Here is a 21,006-nt window from a genome sequence, read left to right as displayed (position 1 = left end):
TTAACTTCCTGACTTTGATGCTTTTCCTGTGATTATGTAGGAGAATATCCTTGCTTGCAGGAAAACACTCTGAAGTATACAGGGGTGATGAAGCATCATATCAGCAACTACTCTCAAATGACTGGAGAGAAATTTTGTACTGTACTTGCAACTTTTCTGGAGATCTGAGATTGTTTCAAAATTAAGTAGAAAACATTAAAAATTAAAATGAAAACTGGTAATAGTTATAATCATGAATAGGCCAGTGGCATGATACATTACTAAATTGCTTATTTTTTCCTTAATTTTTTTCAAATTCTAAACAGAGATGATTAAGTAAATAGGTATCATGGCTAATAGAAGAAACTGTGGGTAAGGGACAAGACTTTGGGGCACTCGAAGTAAGATATTCCAGAGATCATTTCTGCTCTTTTCTGCCCCTGTCCCCTAAACAGTGTCTGCTTTAATGGGGACCCAGACACTGCTGAGAATTCCCAAGTAGTACCTATGTGGAAGGAGTCATCAGTAACCATGACAGCTACCTTATCTGATTATAACCTTTGAGAAATATATATTTTTAAGGCAATTCCATTAATATCTGAGTTGTTGGATTTCTGGAATAATGTTATTTCCAGGTATCTTCTAGCACTCAAATGACCTCACTTATTTAGGTTATGTGTATGAGGTATATAACAATAATGTTTACTATTCTAGATAAAGTTAGCCCTTAAAGTATTTTTAGAATCTTTACCATTTTACGTTTAATGTTGCCAATTTTCATTAGTACTTTACCTTCTCATTCTCAGAACTGTATTTTAATTCTAAGGTAATTCAGTTTGTTGTATACTTGCTCATTTGTTTATATGATTAAAAATACAATTTGAAAGTGACAAACTCTCTTTCATCTATATTCTCTTCTTAGTTAATGATGTAATCATCCATCTGGTCACCTAAGCTAGAAATATGGGATCACGTTAACTTCCTCTCTCCACACATGCATACACACACACACACACACACACACACACCTACATCTGATTGGCCTTAAGTTATGTTGCTTTTCTTTTTTTAAAAAAAAAAATTTTTTTAATGTTTTATTTTATTTTTGAGACAGAGAGAGACAGAGCATGAGCGGGGGAGGGTTAGAGAGAGAGGGAGACACAGAATCCGAAGCAGGCTCCAGGCTCTGAGCTGTCAGCACAGAGCCTGACGCAGGGCTCAAACTCACAGACGGTGAGATCATTACCTGAGCCGAAGTCAGAAGCTCAACCGACTGAGCCACCCAGGCGCCCCTATGTTGCTTTTCTTAAAACATCTCTGCCTCTGGGGCGCCTGGGTGGCTCAGTCGGTTAAGCGCCAGACTTCAGCTCAGGTCATGATTTCTCAGTCCGTGAGTTTGAGCCCCGTGTTGGGCTCTGTGCTGACAGCTCAGAGCCTGGAGCCTGTTTCAGATTCTGTGTCTCCCTCTCTCTGACCCTCCCCCGTCCATGCTCTGTCTCTCTGTCTCAAAAATAAATAAACGTTAAAAAAAAAATCTCTGCCTCAAGACATCTCTGAAAAGCCTTCATAGTAACATTGACAATGGTAATAAATTATAAAACACACTTTCATGTTTACTATGTATTGGACACTGTTTCAGGACTTTGCAAGCTATCTCATTTGATCCTCAATTAGGTACTATAATTATCCCCATTTTATTATACAGGAAACTGAGCACAGAGTGGCCAAGTTACGTGCCAATATCACGCAACTAAAAAGAGGAGGTACTGGAATTTGGACCCAGATAGTTTGATACAGGAGTTGGGCTCTTATACTCTCAGTCCTGCTCAATCCCACCTAAACAGATTTGGGTCCTTTTCTGCTTTCATAACCTCTTGTGCATATATCTTTATTATTTTATTATATTGAAATTTTGTATTTATATATTGGTGTTTCTAGAAGAATGAGAATATTATTTATATTTGCAAAGGTAGAGAGAGGGGTGCCTGGCTGGCTCAGTTGGTGGAGCATAGGACTCTTGATCTCAGGGTTATGAGTTCAAGCCCCATGTTGGGTAGAGAGATTAATTAAAAATAAAATCTTTTTTTAAGGTAAAATAATGAATTTACATTATTATATCTCTAGTCATTACACATAATAAGACATAATAAATCCACATCCACCCATCACTCCGATTCAACACTTAACATTTGCAACACTTGTTTTAATTCTCTCCGTGTTTTCTTGTTTTCCTGGTTTTTTTTTTGTTTTGTTTTGTTTTTTTTTGAGATACAGAGTGTGAGTGGGGGAGGGGCAGAGAGAGAGAGGGAGACAGAATCCGAAGCAGGCTCCAGGCTCTGAGCTGTCAGCACGGAGCCCGATGCAGGGCTCGAACTCATGGGCCGTGAGATCATGACCTGAACTGAAGTTGGACGCTTAGCTGACTGAGCCATCCAGGCGCCCCTTGTTTTCCTGAAATATTTTAAAGCAAAACCCAGACATCTTGAAATTCTATCTATAAATGCTAAAGTAGAATCTTTTTTTACAAGAGCTTTTTTTTTTTTTAACAGAACTGTAATCACATTCTCACACCTATAACAAAGTTAATTACTATCACCTTGATCACCAGTTTCTTGAGGATAGAAACAATTTCATCTCCTGGCTACCTAGTGCACCCTTGATATATATATGCTAAAGTTTAATAAATGTTTGTTGTGATTTAAAAGGGTTTTGTTTTTTGTTTTTTGTTTTTTGTTTTTTACATAAGAACCATAACATTCTTGTCCCAGAAAGAATGTTATAAGTAACAAACCGGTCTTAAGGTTGACTGATAACTCTCATTTAATCTGCAATGATTAGATTAAACGGCACTAAAGTGTAGGCCCGAACCCCTCAAAGCCCTAAATCCAAAACTGTTTCATCTTTGAATATTGTGTCTAGGGAAAACCTAAGTCTAATTTAGCCTAGCCCTGAGTTTTCTTGTTCCTACTGTTAATCTGCCGAGAACAGAAGGGCAAGGACTAGACGGAGTGGGAGTGTTCATTGGTAAATATTTCTTAAAAGGAAACATGACAGCATCCACCAAAAAAAAAAATAATATACTCTTCAAAGAAATTTTTCATGGAAATACTCATGCATGTACGCTAAAATGTATGTATAAGGTATTCAATGCTATAATGTTTATAATAGTTTAAAAAGTTGGAGACAACCCTAAGTGCCCGTTATCAGAGATGTAATTCAATAAATTACTGTTCATCCACCTGATGTAGTTGCCAAGCAGCTGTTGAAGAGTGAGACAGAACTGTATGTGCTGACATAGTGTCATGTCAATGTTGGGGAAGCCCACTGCAGAACAATTCATATGTCTGCCTCCATGTCGATAAAAATATGTGTGTGTGCACCCACCTATTATACCAAAGCACTTTAAAAAGGCAGGAATGGGGCACCTGAGTGGCTCAGTAGATTAAGCCAGTTTTGAGTTCAAACCCAGCGTCGGGCTCTACGCTGATAGTTCAGAGCCTGGAGCCTGCTTTGGATTCTGTGTCTCCTTCTCTCTGCCCCTCCCCTGCTTGCGCTGTCTCTCTTTCTCCCTCTCTCTCTCTTTCAAAAATAAAAATAAAATATTAAAAAAATAATAATAAATTTAAAAAGGCAGGAAAGAGAAGCATAAACTGTTAGTAGTGGTAGCCAATAGTAGGTTGGGGAATAAGAATGGGGTAGAATTGAAGGAGATGATCATATCTTATTCTATGTACTGTGAGATTGAATCATTTTTTAAAGTTTTGGGGGTTTTGTTTGTTTTTGTTTTTGTTATTTTTTGGGGAGAGAGAGAAACAGAAAGTGCAAGCAGGGAAGGGTAGAGAGAGAGGGAGAATCCCAAGCAGTGCAGAGCCTGATGCAGGGCTCAAACCCATGAAACTGTGGGATCATGATCTGAGCCTAAATCAAGGGTCAGATTCTTAGCCTACTGAGCTAGCCAGGCACCCTGAATGAATCTTTTAAAAATAAAAATGCATTTGTGTTTCAGATGATTTTAAGGGCATGGTATGTACAAGACACTATAGTGAAAAGAATTTTGACAGATTTCATAATGTAAAACTATGAAACTACTCTTTTGAGATTTCAGAAGAACAAAGGTTGAACATTGTTCTAATATTATAAAGAAAATGAACTCATTCAACAAACCTTTATTTAATATCTCTTGTGTGATGGGCACTGTGATAGTGCTAGGGGGCAGAAAAATGTGTATGAAACCTTCCCAACTCTCCTGAATCACTGGGAAAGATACTGTGCATTTCCGGTAGCAATAATGGCAGATGAGGGCCTTAGGAATGACTGAGTGCCAAGGCTGTGAACTGTTTGTTCAATATGACTTGGGATTTTTTGGTTCTAAATTTAGATTTTTAATTTTTCTTATGTAAGTATAGTCGGTACACAATATTGTATCAGTGCACATACGCTCCGATTTTTAAAACAAATCCCCCATCTTCCTTCTTATTAAATTTTAGTTACAGAATGCCAAAATGTCTTCTAATTTGTGGATTACACTAGAGTGATACATCAATAGTTCACAGAAAACTGGGAGTACCTGAACACATTGAACGACAACAGTCGTAAACCCACAGCATTTACATTGCCTGTTCAGCTTACAAATGTCACCTCTTCCTAGTTCTACGCATCCATCCATCCATTTATGCACTCATACACAAATATTTATTGAATGTGTACTTTGCCACTGTTCTAGGAGATACTGAAGGTATAACAGCAAAAAATTACATTGCTTTAGAAAACATTTTAGCAATTAAAAATAGTCCCGAATAGAACAGTGTAATTCCTATGCAAAAGTAAGAGGCAAGAGTCATTAAAGCTTTGCTTATTGTGTTTCTCTCTTATGTTCACAGACCATGAGCATAATAACTGTATGTTTGATTTGTAAAACTGCTAAAACGTCTAAGACATTGAACATTTTTCTGATGTTAGTGATATGGGAGTTACTTGAAATACACAATTAGAAAACAAATTGTTAGCAAAACCTGGGTAGATATACAAGTTACTAAAATAAAACATAAACCTTTCAATTTTTACTTCACTTTGTACATATAGATGTTTAAAAGGTAGACTGCTCAATTTTATGATTCCTATAATTTTTCAATGTCAATGAGTCAGGCTTTTCTTATATCAAAATAAGTGTTAAAAGGTATTGAGGATATGTCATATCCAACTATTCACAACCTTTTCTTATCATACCTTTTGCTGTTTATATCATGAGATCATTGATGACTATGTTACTGTGGACATTAATTGATAAAGTCAGTAGAAAAGGGAATTTGGAGACAGAAATTTGAGTCAAGTCTCTACCACTTGCTAGTTGGTGGTAATATACAATTGAACTCTCAGTTTCTGTTTTCTCAACCACAAGAATAGAGGATTTGTGAAAGGATTAAATACAAATATTTTTTAAATGCTTTAGAAGCTATAAAGCACTATAGATATTTTGTTTGTATTCATTATAACATTACTCTAGATAAGTACCATTTATTAGAAACCCATAGTAGACATCATATTAATGGTGGAACACTGTTCTCCTGTCAGAATCAAAACAAGGAGGTCTGTTGTCATCACCACTATTTTCAACATTGTTCTGTGCTTCTAGACCAACATTGTCTGACAGAACTTTCTGCAGTGATGGAAATGTTCTGTCTGTGCTGTCCAAAATGGTAGCCAGTGGCCACATCTGCTATCTAAATTTAAATAATTTACAATAAAATTAATTTTGAAATTCATTTCCTCAGTTGCACTAGTTACATTTCAAGTGCTCATTAGCCACATGTGTCTAGTAGCAACCGTATTGGGTAATGCAGATATAGAACATTTACATCAGCTTAGAAAATTCTACTGGATTAGAAGTCCTTTGATCTACAATTATAATGTTTAATAATCACATGTCCATCCATCAATTTATTTAATTTTATTAGTAAATGCATTTTAAAGCAAGTTGCAGATATGTATATGTATGTGTGTGTGTGTGTGTGTGTGTGTGTGTATTTCTCCCCTAAATTCTTCAAATGCATATCATTCACCATCTAGTTCAATACTTGTTTATGCTTTAATGGATGAAATTTTATACACAGTGAAGTGAACAAATCTTAAAGAGTACCAATCAATAAATATTGACAAATGCTTGCATCTATGTAATACAAACCCTAGAACATTGCCATCACCCTCCAAGTTTCCTGATTCTGCTTCCCATTTAGTCCCCACCTTTACCTCAACTTTCTGATTTTTTTCTTTTTTGTTGTTGTTATTTTTAACTTTTTTTTAATGTTTATTTATTTCTGAGACAGAGAGAGACAGAGCATGAGTGGGGGAAGGGCAGAGAGAGAGGGAGACACAGAATCCGAAGCAGGCTCCAGGCTCCAAGCTGTCAGCACAGAGCCCGACGCGGGGCTTGAACTCACAAACCGTGAGATCACGACCTGAGCTAAAGTCGGTCGTTCAACCAACTGAACCACCGAGGCACCCCTTTCTGATTTTTTTCAATACGAACTAATTTTGTCTGTTCTTGAACATCATATAAATGAAATCATACCATAGATATTCTTTTGTATAAGGCTCCTTTGACTTAGCATAATGTTTTTGACATTCATCAATGTTGTCACATACATTGGTAGTATATACCTTTATATTGCTGAATTGTATTCAATTTGTATAACTATACTGTAGTTTATTTAGCCACTTTCCTGTTGATAGATACCTACCTGCCAGTTTTGACTATTATGAATAGAGCTTCTGTGAATATTCTTGCGCAAGTTTTTTCATTTTTATTTTTTGAGAAAAAGAGAGCATGAGCGGGGGGAGAGAGAATCTTAAGTAGGTTCTACACTCAGTTCAGAGCTCAACACAGAGCTTGATTCCATGACCCTGGAATCATGACCTGTGCCAAAATCAAGAGTCGGACACTCAACCAACTGAGCCACCCAGGCACCACTCTCATGCAAGCTTTTTGTGGACATATGTTTTCATTTTTCTAGAAATGGAATTGCTGGATCATAGCAGGTATATGTTTTGTTGTTGGCTGCTAACATATAGAATTAAATTGATTTTTGTATATTTACCTTTGATTTATGATTTTGCTAAATTTACGTATTAGTTTTAGTATCTATTTTGTAGATTCTTAAGATTTTTCAATGTAAACAATTATGTCATCTGTGAATAGAGAAGTTTAATTCTTCCTTTCTTTGTTTTTTAATTTTTTTTAATGTTTATTTATTTTTGAGACAGAGAGAGAAAGAGCATGAGCGGGGGAGGGGCAGACAGAGAGGGAGACATGGAATCCGAAGCAGGCTCCAGGCTTTGAGCTGTCAGCACAGAGCCCGACACAGGGCTTGAACTCATCAACGCGAAATCATGACCTGAGCTGAAGTCAGACGCTCAACCGACTGAGCCACCCAGGCACCCCTAATTCTTCCTTTCTGATCTATATGAGTTTTCTTTCTTTTTCTTGTCTTATTACACTGGCTTAGATCCAATGTAGTGTTGGATAGAAATACTGAAAGTGAACATCCTTGGCTTGTTTCTATTCTTAGAGAGAAAGCATTCAATATTTCACCAGTTTATTTGAGAGAGAGAGCACAAGAGTACATGTGTGAGTGGGGGAGGGGCAGAGAGAATCCCAAACAGGCTCTGCACTGTCAATGCAGAACCCAGTGCAGGGCTCAAACTCACAAACCGTGAGATCATGACCTGAGCCAAAATCAAGAGTCAGATACTTAACTGACTGAGCCACCCAGACACCCCAATATTTCACCATTAAATTTGATGTTTAGAACAAGCACCCAGTGGACTCATTCAGAGGAGTGCATAGCTCTTGATCTTGGGGTTGTGAGTTAGAGCCCCATTTTGGGTGTAGAGATTACTTAAATAAATAAGCTTTATAAATAAGTAAACAAACAAATAAATGTTAGTTGACAATTTCTATAGATGCCCTCTGTCATATTGAGGAAGTTACTTCTAAACCTAATTTGCTGATTTTTTATAGTCACAAATGAGTATTTTTTTGCATCTGATAAAACGATCACATGATTATCTTTTTTTCTATTAATGGTTAATTACATTGATTTTTGAATGTTAAACCATCCTTTCCTTTCTGAGAAAAGCCTCGGTCATAATTTATTATCCTTTTTGTGTTTCTATATTCTATTTGCTAATGTCTTAAAGATTTTGTGTCTGTGTTCCTAAGGGATATTTGTCTATAATTTTTCTGGAAATTTTTTGTTATCAGTGTTATTCATGACTCATGCAATGAATTTAGGAGGGTCCCTTTCCATTTTATGAAGGAGTTTGTGTAAGATGGTATTTGTATAAGACTGTTCTTTAAATATCTGATAAATTTCATCAATGAAGTTATCTGGGCCTGGAGTTTTTTGTGTGTGAAATAATTTCTTTAATAGATATCCAAGCAGTCATATATTCTAGTTCATCTTGTCTCAATTTTGGTAATCATATTGTTTCAAGATTTTTATCTATTTCGTGTAAGTTGTTGAATTTGTTGGTATAAAGTTGTTAATAATATTCTTTTATCTTTTTAATGATCTGTAGTCTCTATAGTAATATCACCTCTTTATTCCTGATATTAGTAATTTGTGTTCTGTGTTCTCTCTCTTTTTTTTTTTTTAAAGATTTTGTTTTTAAGTAATCTATACATCCAACACAGGGCTCCAACTCACAACCCCAAGATCTAGAGTTGCATGTTCTACCAACTGAGCCAGCTAGGCACCCTTCTTTTATTCTTGATTAGTCTGCCTATAGTTTTATCAATTTTGTTGATTATTTCAGAAGACCAACTTTGTTTGTTTTAGATTTTATTCATTTCTGCTCTTATATTTTTTCTCTTCTTCTAACTATGATATTATTTTGTCCTCCCACCCCAACCCAGTTTCTTATGATGGAGGCTTATGTAAATTATCTAGTGCTGTATAACAAATCAACTAAAAGTGGTTTAAAACAGCAGTGTTTATTTAATACCTCTCACAGTTTCTTTGTGTCAGAAATTCAGGAGTGATTTGGATATCCAGTCCTGTCTGAGAGTATCCATTAAGATTGTGGTCAGATGTCAGCTGGGGCTTCATTCATCTGAAGGTTTTACTAGGACTGGAGGATTCACTTCCCAAGTGACTCACTCACATACCTGGCAACTTGGTATTGACTGTTGGCAAAAACTTCAATTCCTCTCCATGTGGGCTTTCCACAGCTTTACTTAAGTGTCCTCAGGGCATGGTGGCTGGCTTCCCCTGGACAGAGCTATCCAAAAGATCAAAGCAGAACCCACAGTGCCCCATAACACCTAACAGTGGAGGTCACACTGGTCACTTTGTTGTAGTACAGGTCTGGTGGTGATAAATCTCTTTGTTTTTATGTATCTTGAGATGTCTTTCTTTTGCTTTCATTTTCTGAGATATTTTTGTTGGACATAGAATTCTGGGTTGAAAAGCTTATTTTTCCTTTTAGCACTTTAAAGATGTTTCATTGTCTTCTGGCCTCCATTGTTTCTGATGAGAACTCAGTCAAATCATATTGTTATTCTTATGTATATACCATTTTTCTCTGAATCCTTTCAAATTTTTCTCTTTATCTTTGGTTTTATCCGTTTGACTATGATATACCTAGATGTAGTTTTGCTTGTGTTTATCCTACTGAGGTTCTTTGAGCTTCTTGAAACTATAAATTTATGTCTTTCACCAAATTTTTGAAAACTTCAGCCATTATTTCTTCAAATATTTTTTCTACCATATCTTCTCTATTTCTCCCTCTGTAATTCCAATTACACATATGCTAGATATTGTTTTATTGTCTTACAGGTTACTCAGACTCTGCTGATGTTATTTTTAATGTTTTTTCCTGTGTATTCTTCAGATCAGATCATATTCATTAATATATCTTCAAGTTCACTGACTCTTCTGGCATCTCCTATATACTGTTAAGCCTACCCAGTGAATTTCTTATCTCTCATATTTTATTTTTCAGTAATAGAAGTTACATTTGATTTTTTTGTAGTTATTATTTCTCTGATGATGGATACTGTCTGTACATTCATTATGAGCACATTTTCATTTATGTCCTTAAGCATCTTTACATTTACTGCTCTCAAAACTTGTCAGCTAATTCCAACATCTGTATCACCCTTGGATCTGTCTCCATTGATTGCATTTTCTTGTCAATATGGGACACATTTTCCAGTTTCTTCATATGGCTAATAATGTTGTGTTGTATCCTGGACTCTGTAAATGATATTTATAGTCTCCAGATTCTATTTTATCTGTCTGAAGAATGTTGATTTGCATTTGTTTGTTTGTTTGTTTGTTTGTTTTGTTTTATCAGTCTGTGCTCAAACTGTATCTAAGCTCTGTTTCCCTTGTGGTCGTCATCGGTTGAAATTTTTGTTCAATCATTTTAGGATTAGCTGAGATGTTTGGTGTTTTCCATGTGCATGCCAAATTCAGAAGTCATCCGGGGATTTGGGCAGAATTTATATGCAGAATTTGGGGCCTTTCCCTGTATCTCTTTCCTTCCTAGGATTCTCTGTCACTTCCTAGCTGCTGTGGTTGACTTGACCTCTCTCCTTTGGTTCCTTAAGCCAATAAGATCGTACATCCTCCCACATAGTGTTGACTGGTGCCTGCTTTCAGACAAAAAGCCATAAAAATGGAAAGCTCACCCAGTGCTATTTACCTCTTCTAAATGTATTTTCCCTGTTTGGGACTACTTTTCAGTACTTTGGGGTAGTTTTAAAAAACATTTCATCCAGAGTTTATAATTTGTATCTGTGGGAGGGTAGGTACAATAGAAGCTACTTCATTACTACCATAAATGGAGCCAGAAAGGCCCTTTTTAAAGGTAGAAATCATAAAGGGTAATATCAACACATTTTACTATATGAAGCTTCATACGAGAAAAAAAAGCATCAATAAAGTCAAAATATCAAGGGCAAAATGGGGGAAATATTTATTACACATACCAAAGAGTTATCATCTTTTAATATATGAAAAACTCTTATCATTAAGAAACAACAACCAAAAAAATACCCTAATTTAAAACAAAATGGGCTAAGGACATGTTATGGTCTGAATGTGTGTGTCCCACCAAAATTCATATGTTGCAATCCTAATACCCCTTGTGATGGTATTAGGAGGTGGGAGCCCTTAGGAGGTGATTAGGTCATGAGGGCGGAGCCCTCATGAATAGGATTAGTTTCTTATAAAAGGTCCTGGAGAGTTCCCTAGCCCCTTCTGCCATGTGAAGATAAGGAGAAATCTGCCACCTGGAAGAGAGCCCTCACCCAACCATGCCAGTGCCCTGATCTCAGACTTCCAGCCTCCAGAACTGTGAGGAATAACTTTCTGTTGTTTATCAGCTACCCAGTCTGTGGTATTTTGTTAGACCAGCCTGAACAGACTAAGACAGACATAAGCCATCATTTCACAATAGAAAGAGCACGTATTGGCTGAAAAACATGAAGAAATAAATGCCCAACTTTATTTGAAGGAATGCAAAAAGAAACAATGAGATTCTTTCATCTAGTATGAGCCAAGCACTGTTTTTGGATGCCAGGGAATGAACAAAAAGACAAAAATTCTAGAGATAGGAAACAGATAATAGAAAACAAACATAATAAACAGATATAAAATGTAATAAGGCAAAAGGTAGTAAATAGGAGAGGTTGACATTTTGTTTCTTCCTCTCAGTGAGTTTATCCCTCTCTGAAATTACCTTGTTCATCACTGATATCTAGCACCTAGAATGGTGTCTAGCACATAGTAAGTGCTCTATAAAATTTGTTGAATAAATATATAAGAAAATGTTTCCCTGATATTTTTAGAGAAATTCTTTCCTACCTTTTATTTTCATCTACCATCCATATATAAAATGGTATTATGTAAGTCCAGATAAAGTCAACTCAAACAGTAAAGATATTGGAATGTCCTTGTTGATAAAGAAGAAATTGGGGATTAGAGTTGCTTCAGTGTGTGCTGTAGGAGCATTGCAATTTGTGCACTAGGGCACTAATCTGTGGGGTTAGGATTTCAGGATCTCCACCTCCTGCACTGATGAGCCGGCTTACCTGGCTCCCCGCTTCCTTTTTCCATTTTTATCACCAGTTAACATATGAGGTAATTTACTGACTTATAATTACTGTTACAAATATTGTTTGCTACCCACCCCCACCCCCCCCACCCCCATACCACTGTGAGCTTCATGAGGGCAAGGATCCTGTTCTTTCTGGTACTGAGTAGATGCTCAACCAATAGTGGAATGAACAGGTGGATGGATGAATGTCTCAAGAGAAAGGAATCTGTGAAGGTCTTGAATTCTCTCTCTTCCTCCAAGTCTTCCTCAGGGTAAGGTCACCCTCCTTTACACAGTCTACATTCCAAGACGCTAGAGGCAAAACCTCCATGAGGCATTAAATGTTTACTAGTTTGTTCATTCTTACAATGGCTTTACACCTGTATTTATAAACCCATCCTTCTGTGTGCCTGTTGATGTTTTGTATGTGAATCCTTTGTTCATTCTAGAAGTTGCTTAAAGAGGAATTTAGTTCAATATTTGTACCTCATGATAGGATAAAATCAGATGAAGCTGAGCTCCATCCTGTAGAGTCCATTTCCTCTATGAGTGGAGACTACTTTTCCTCTTCCCTGAAGAATTGTCTCATAGTTGTTTAAATCCTGGATAAAGTTGAACTCTTAAATTTATCCTCAAGAAGGTACTGGAAAAAGAGGAGCCACAGAGTACAAGGACTAAAAATATTGCACTATCTGAGGGTGTGCTTACTTCACAGTCTTCCCAATTAGCAGCTGCATTTCTCTTTTAATTTCAAGTTTTCTTAGGAGGATGAAATGAAAATATTCTGTTCTTGGTTATTTTTCACAAATCTTATTGTCTTTGTGAAGACTTCCCAGCCCCTCAAAAAATCAACACAGGGAAATTCTTCTTTAAGAAAATACAGTGAATCATGCTCTGTTCTTTGAAACAACCCTGCTGGGAAGAGAAATTCTTCCTTTTAGTTTGAACAGTCATGCTTTTAAGTTACTTGCAGGTGGTTACATATGATCTTCACATAAACTTGTATCTGTCTCATTTAAAAGAAAAGATGAAAGAATGGAATTAGCTCATTAATTATTTAAAATACTTGGTGCAACTGTTCCTTATGAATTAATCCAGGCACTTGGAAGACAATTACACTCAGTGTTAATAACATTGCCAACCTTTTCCGGTATGCTGCACTCCAAATACTATTGTGTTTTCATTGACAACATTCACTATTACATATGCATATGAAAAACAGGCATTTTCATTGGAATTACCGTAATAGCATTAAGAGATTATTATTTTTTCCAATTTCCTTGGAAGAAAATTCACTTAAATTAGATTATTTATTACTTGACTGCTCTCCTATCTTGCCTGTGTGTTTAGGTAACTGGAGTCCATGAAGGTATAAACTTCAGAATAAAAGGCATGATTTTATACATTAATGATTTCAAATAAAAGAGGAGTGCTAGTTTGTGCATCACTTCTTTCGAGAAAGTTAAGTCTGTGTTCTGCTTAGGAGAGATAACACTTTTTGTCCCTGTAGGTGGCCCCCCTGGTGTAGCCATTAGTTGCTAATTACTTGCAAACAAATAAACAATTAACTCCTCAAGCTGCTGGCTGGGAGAGTGTTCATTGACATGCTAAAACTTTCTAAGACAGGATTTTGATTAGTGACGTTCTAAATCCAGCCCCCTTGTCAGCGGAGCCAGGAGGTGAACCACAGGAAGATCCCAGCCCTGTACACATGGGGCAGAGCCAGCCAAGAAGCAAGGAGAGGCCAGAGCTGCTGTTCTGTGCAGCCCACTCGAGGATGTCTCCCAGCCTACAGGAAGGGGCTCGGCACGGGGAAACCAAACCCTCGCCCTGCTCCTTTTCAATTGAGAGCATTTTGGGATTGGACCAGAAGAAAGACTGTGTTCCATCAATGAAACCCCACAGGCCCTGGGCAGACACCTGCGGCTCCTCAGGTACACCACAAGTTAATTTTTTAAATTCTTTGTTATTTCGTCTGCAGTGTTTATTTTGGCCTTTATTTCATATTACGTAGAGTTAGAGAAAAACTGCAGTTTCATCCAATTACATAACTGAAGTATCTAGGATTTTCAGTGCCTCCAGCTGAGTTCTATAGGAAATGAAAAGAGAATTGGCCTTAGATCCAAGGGAGTATAAAGTTCGTTCACAGGAAATGCCAAGAACCTGCATTTATTTCAGAAGGTCTCTTGTATTTGACACATCAGATATTCTATTTTTTCACTGAAAAAATACATGACATTCAGAGATCAAAATGTTCTCTAGCAGCAAGGCAGGATCTCCATCTTTGTTTGCTTTTTGGTTTTTGGTTGATGAGAGGTCAGTTCTCTTGTGAAACCCAGAGGAATTTCCCCAGGAAAATTAAAGACAACTTCCTGAAATTCCTTCTTATAGAACTTTGTGGAATACAGGTTTGGACATCTAAGATGGAGTTTATTTTTCTGCTTTTAGGGAAAGATATTAACCTATGTGTACATATCCCGAGCCTTCCTAACGGGATCTCATTCCCTTATACTGTGGATCGTCCAGTGCCAGAAGAAAGATTTTTGAAATGTGAAAATTACTTTTCACCCTCAGAAAGACTGTCTTTGAAAAGAGAACTGAGTTGGTATAGAGGACGAAGACCAAGAACCGCTTTTACTCAAAACCAGGTGGGAAGTTTTTTCAAGCAGTAATGATAATACAAAGGTTTTAACTAACACCCTGTTGGGCAAAAGCCCAATCACTTTGGGATCTCAGTTTAGAAGCCTTGTTAACGAAACAGTAGACTCTATGGAGGTGTTTTTTTTTTTTTTTTGACAGTTTCTGGATAGTCATTTAAAAAATGTAAAAGGCATATATAGATTAATTGCCCAAGATGTAAATACAATTATGTTGCTATACGAATTAAAGCCCATTTTATAACGACATACGAAATATCAACATTTTATGTAACTATTACCTTATTCATAGATTGAAGTGTTGGAAAATGTCTTTAGAGTAAACTGCTATCCTGGCATTGATATCAGAGAAGACTTAGCTCGAAAACTGAATCTAGAGGAAGACAGAATCCAGGTAATTTTCAAACTTAGCTGTTACCTGTGATGATGGAAATGTTAAGAATAGTAAAATAATGTTCCTGAGATCTACTTTATTTTTCCTTAATTTTAGATCTGGTTCCAAAATCGGCGTGCAAAGCTGAAAAGGTCCCATAGAGAATCACAGTTTCTAATGGCGAAAAAAAATTTCAACACGAATCTCCTGGAGTAGACGGAAAACTGACCACGTGAGATTATTTTACAATTGCAGAACCCGAGGAATCAATGGAGATATCAAATTTTAAAAATGTGATCTTTTCTGCATTTAATCTGAGTGTTGTCATTTTTCTTCCGAAAATATATTGTAAATATTCACTATTAAAACATGGTACCTATTATACATGGGCACTTTTAGTTACAATAAAGGCCTTTCCTATATATTTTAATAAACATTTTCAGAAAAAGCCAGCTATTTTTTAAGTGAGCAAATTTAATCTAAGAAACTAGTTCGCTAAAATCAGCAAGCTCATGACTAAGTGACTCCACAAGCTGGATTCTATTTACAGAATAATTCAAGTAAAATAATCTGGAGAATGGCACAAAGATATGCTCTGTTTCAATTAGTTTTCTTCAAGTGCATTTTGAAACATGATTATTAGCTCCTCTTAATTTCTGACATAAAGCATTGAAACTTTCTCACCACGTATCAATACAAATCCTTCTAGCATGCCAGTTTCAAGCTGGTTTTTTTTAAGCAAAATCATTATGCCAAAGTAGAGATAGAAAGACATCAGTTGTCATATTCATACCCTTGGTATTATATTGCAAAAAGGATTGAGCTGCAAATACATGCAAATTTTAAAATATTTTCCTAGCTATTTAATGTTGTGTTTTACTTTCATTCATTAAAGGAATAATGATCATCGGGCTAATATCTATTTCTAGTTTAGTGGTTTCCAAACAACTGTATATTTTGTTGTTACAAGTAATACGTTGACTGATGAGGTAACTGATCTGCCTTTTGTATGTGCTGTGACATAGTCGCTAGAAAAAATCAGGGCACTTTTTTGGGACAAAAACTATGTATTTTCCTTGCACTTGCCATTGTACCTATCAACTAAAGATGGGAAGGAATGGGTAAGATGCATCACAAAAAAGAAGTCCTACCACTGGAAGTCTGGGTGTTTGTTTTCTAGTTAATTAGTGGAAGGCCAGAGTGGGTATGCTCTTTGAAATGTTTGCTTGAGGACTTTGACTTGGTCTCCTGGAAACTATATTTCAGCTGTCCTCATTGAGTTGAATTCTCCCTTCCCTTTTCTTTCCTGCTCCTCTGTTCTCTTCTTTCCTAGCAACGACCACAGTAGAAGATTCTTGTTGAATTATTGAATCTATACCTACTATATACATTTTTGTTTGTTTAATTGCATGAGAAAGGTGAAAAGGAGTGTGCATATTATCACTGAGGAAAAGGAGTGTGACTCAGATTTTACAGCTTTTAAAAGATCATTTAGGGAGAGCACATTTGGGATAGAGAGCTCTGTGTCCCAACAACTAGTCAGCAATAGACGGTCTTATTCTGTTCCACTATTGCTGAGATGGAGAGGGAGGAAGAACAGAAGGGCAGCCACTGGAAAACCAGAGGCATTACATGTTTTCCAAGGAAGTTTACTGTCAGACTGGGCCATTTTTCCCAATATAAGGAGCTGCTTTCACTAATACAAAATGTGAAGCACTATTTGTGAAATATATCAGTAAGAATTCATCCACTGGGAGCTTTCTTTGCTCTTCATTAGGTTTCTGTGAAGTTATATTAAGTTGAGGACTGGAAGTCAACTGGAGTGCGTTGGAGAGGAAAGTGTCACGTGATGGGTAGGCTTCTCAAACAGTCTTTTATTTTTATCCCAAACATCATATTTACATATTGTAAACAATTCAAGTAATGTAGAAATAGAAGAAAATCTCTCTCAAGCCTCATCCTTCCCAGATAATCATCATTAAACATTGTTATGTCTCTTTTTCTACACGAAGGCAGGTACCTATGTATACATAGATATACACACGCATTTCTATTTGTTACTTTTTTAAAAGTTTTTTTAAAAAATGTTTATTCTTGCGAGAGAGGGAGAGAGATAGTGTGTGTGCACAAGCCGGCGAGGGGCAGAGAGAGAGGAAGACCGGATCCAACCAGACTCCACCCTGTCCACAAAGAGCCGGGTGTGGGATGTGGGCTCAAACCCACGAATTATGAGATCATGACCTGAAGTTGGTCGCTTAACCAACTGAGCCACCCAGGTGCCCCTCTATTTATTATTTTTTTAAATGTCATCACACTTAACATTCTGTGCATCTTTCCGTCATCTTGCCATGTCAGACATCTAGCTCTATCCCTTTCCTAATGTTTGCTTAGTTTAGAAGAGGATTTCAGCCCTGCATATTATAAGCTATTTTACAATATTAACACTTAAGTATTTTTAAAGTAGTACTTTTCACAAATTGATATTTCAGAGAGTAATCATAGTTTATCTAGAATTTACCTGAAATTAAACCTGTGAAGAGTGGGAAATTTCTATATAAAGTGTTAGACTTTGAAAAAAATGAAACAATATCACAAACATTGATTAATAACTAATAATGCACTTAAATTTATATTTTAGTTATAAAACCTGGTCATACCTATAAAAAGTCTGGTGAGGAAAGAAACAATAACTCTAGAATATCATTATCTCAGAATTCTCTAGTGACCATAATATAACCTATTTACGTGCGTCTAAAATTCAATTTTATCTATCATTGAGACAAGTTGTGTTTACAACTGAAGGTACATACTTATAACCGAAATCATTTATAATAGAAACAATGCATCTATAAAAAATAACATTTGGAAGTCAGAAAAAATTTAAATAATACTAGAATTTGTAATATTAAAGAAGTAACTATGAATATAATATGCATGTTCTTTCAGATATTTCACATATTTTCAGATACTAATAACATAATATCATTAAATGTTTTGAAGTGAGTCTGTAATATTTTAAAATATTCAAAGAAGCAAAATAATATACAAGATTATAAGTGAATTTCCCCCAAAATCATTTCCAAAGATAAAGACTGATTGATCTTGTTAGAGGAAATAATGAGTTAGTAACTTTTTTTTTTTTAAGCAATTATAACTGCTAGTACTTTGGAGTGAATATAATGATATTCAGGGAAAAAGCTGGACTTTAACTTTGAGGAAAAATCAAGCAAGGTGGAAATGGAAATGAAAACCCGAGATAGAATTGTCTTTCCCTCAAAACACACAGGCTCTAATCCACAGCTTATCTCTGCTCCTGGTAATTCCAAGCCTTTGTCTCCATTAATACCCAGGACAAGGTGAACAGTAGTAACAAATCAAACTAATGCAGTCAGGCTAATACCTAGAGCGTCTCTATTATCTGACGGCTGCCTAAATAAGGTTATTTGGTCTCCTGTAATGGCATTTGTCTCTTGTGAAGCCAGCCAGACAAAGCCCATCGCTAGAGAGTGCTGTTGGAAACAATGGCTGTGTGTGCCGGTGGTCAACTTTTGAGTTAATCAGTGTTAATAGCTGCTTTCACTCCCTGAATCTTATCACACATCACACGAATCGCATGAATCCCCCATTACCAAACCCAGCACACAGCATCAACCTGGGCCTTGTTTTTACTTCTTTCAAAGGCAGGGAGCTGAGTCCATTTACTTGATGAGGAACAGAAATCAAAGTCTGACATGGTGACCTGCCCTCTCCATCTCGCTGAGCCCCATGGGACTAAAAGCCCTTCCGTGTGCCTTTGGCTGCATGTAAAGCTCATTTTATTTGTTTATTTATTTATTTTTAACTTTATTTATTGTGAGAGAAAGAGAGAGCATGAGCTGGGGAGGAGCAGAGAGAGGGAGAGAGAGAAAATCCCAAGCAAGCTCCAAACTGTCAGCACTGTTAGCGCAGAGCCCAACACAGGGCTCGAACTCACAAATTGCAAGATCATGATCTGAGGCAAAATCAAGAGTCGATAGATAGATGCTTAACTGACTGAGCCACCCAGGCGTCCCTAAAGCTCATTTGAAGTGTTCTGTCTCCTGCTGGGGCAGCAGCCCACAGTGGCCGAGCAGCCAAGGCAGCTCTTGATGGCTCTGACCAGTCCACATCTCATTAGACTCACGCCTTCCCATTTTCCTCTCTCTTGTCTTCTTATTCCCACCCTTCTCCTTTTCCCCTGCTAATGCCTTAGGAAGCTTGTTGGTGTCAACAGGAATTACTGAGTCCCACAACCGAACCCCAGCCCAAAAAGTTTATTGCTTACCTTCTGTCTAGTAAAGAGTTAACATTTAGGAGCTTCATGTCTGGTCTCTTCTTCCAGGCATCCTTGGATAGCCTAGTGGGCATCTCTTTTATTTAGCATTTTATGACTGGAAGTTCATATGATGAAGTAAACGATGCCACAGTTTATGTCCTATTTACCACATTACAAGCTTGCAAAAAACCATACACCTATTGTATCTGGTGTTGGTCAAGAAATTGCCTAACAGTGGTTTTACAGGACACAGCCCCTATTTGATGGTGTATTGAGCCACCAATACTACTCTTCCTTGAGCTCTCTATTTCAGTCAAGTCAGTCAATCAAAAAGTACTCATTGGAGGCAGCCTAGCAATGTAGAGTCTGGTCACCCGGGTTCAAACCCCAATAGGTCTTTGACTTTGGGTCAGTTCTTTAATCTCTTTGAACCTCGATTTTGTCATCTATAAAATGGGGATAAAATGGGACCTATTTCATAGAATCATTGGGGGAATTAAATGAGATAATGGATAAGGCTTAGACTAATTCCTGGCAAATACAAAATGATCAGGAAATGTTCACTTATAATAATGTGCTAGGAAATATAGAAGAAGTAAAGAAAGTTGTCTAGAACAGTGTTGTGTCTGGAACAATATGTGGCACATAGCGGGTTCTCAATCAGCAGTCTTGGAACAAATAAAAACAGTTCTTGGTCTCTAGGAGCTCACTATATGATGGAGAGAAAATACTGGTTAACAGTTATTCAACAACAATTTGTTCAGTATCTGCCACGAGCCCATCACTATGTGAGACTATGGGGATGGAATGGTGAACAAGTAAAACAAGGTTTCTGCTGTTTTGGGACTTACTATACCCAGTGCCTAGCAAAGTCATGGCAAATATTTGGCATACAATATCTGGTGAATGAATGAATGAATGAATGAATGAATGAAGCAGTAAGACAATAACACATGGAAGCATATAATTAAGGTCTAAATTAACGTTTGTAGATTTGTAGATGGTCAGGACTACTATAAGCTATAGGAGGGGATGGATCAGACATATGTAAAGACCAACTCTCAACTCGTTGCCTCTACATGAATAGGTCTGTGAAAAGACTAAAGCTTAATGTGGGCAGGAGCTGGGTGTTGGGAGGACGGTGTTCCAGGTGAGGAAACAACATGTAAGAAGACTCGGAAGCTGGACAGCAAGAATGGTGGCCTCTCTACAGTGATGGGTGACTGTTGGCATGGCCAACTTTGTGGGCACAATGCACCCCCTGTAGTTACACAGGACCCTCAGAACGGCCCCATACTTGGTTTGATGCTCTGCTGCTGCCATTTTGAAAATCTTAATAATTTTTGGCCCAATAGTCCTACAATTTTAATTTGCACTGAACCCCCCAAATTATGCAGCCAGACCTGCCCATTAGGGGTGGATACAGGTTATGGAGAACCTTTGAAAAAGGCCAAGGAAGTAAAACGATGTGGTGGGAAATGGTGAACCATGTTTGTTTACTAAACTAGGGTTGCACCATGGTTTAGGAAGACAGAAACAGGATGCGGGGTGAAGTTAAAGGCCGGATTGAGGGGACCCACCTACCTATAGTTGCAATACGT

The 21,006-nt window shown here is 37.1% G+C and overlaps 1 protein-coding gene and 1 long non-coding RNA gene across 4 annotated transcripts in view; one reads left to right on the top strand and one right to left on the bottom strand.

Annotated features, from left to right (window-relative positions):
* Nucleotides 1-12,180: 12,180 nt before the first annotated feature.
* The window catches only part of LOC122236680, a 45,468-nt gene continuing 36,642 nt past the window's right edge, over nt 12,181-21,006 (bottom strand). For 2 of the 3 annotated variants that reach the window (XR_006214859.1, XR_006214857.1), the window contains one exon: nt 12,181-13,087. This is a non-coding gene — a long non-coding RNA (uncharacterized LOC122236680). Of the gene's footprint in view, nt 13,088-15,019; nt 15,112-21,006 lie in introns of all 3 variants that reach the window. The other variant, XR_006214860.1, reaches the window with a different exon arrangement.
* Nucleotides 13,095-17,161, top strand: HESX1 (HESX homeobox 1). The gene is made up of 4 exons (XM_007084424.3): nt 13,095-14,015; nt 14,530-14,729; nt 15,031-15,132; nt 15,229-17,161. The coding sequence occupies exons 1-4, from the start codon at nt 13,793-13,795 to the stop codon at nt 15,325-15,327; spliced, it is 624 nt and encodes a 207-aa protein (XP_007084486.2). The 5' UTR covers nt 13,095-13,792; the 3' UTR covers nt 15,328-17,161.

Source organism: Panthera tigris, chromosome A2, assembly GCF_018350195.1.
Source record: "Panthera tigris isolate Pti1 chromosome A2, P.tigris_Pti1_mat1.1, whole genome shotgun sequence".
Lineage (NCBI taxonomy): Eukaryota > Metazoa > Chordata > Mammalia > Carnivora > Felidae > Panthera > Panthera tigris.
The sequence above is the reverse complement of the archived record's forward strand: the minus strand, read 5'-3'. Positions and strand labels throughout refer to the sequence as shown.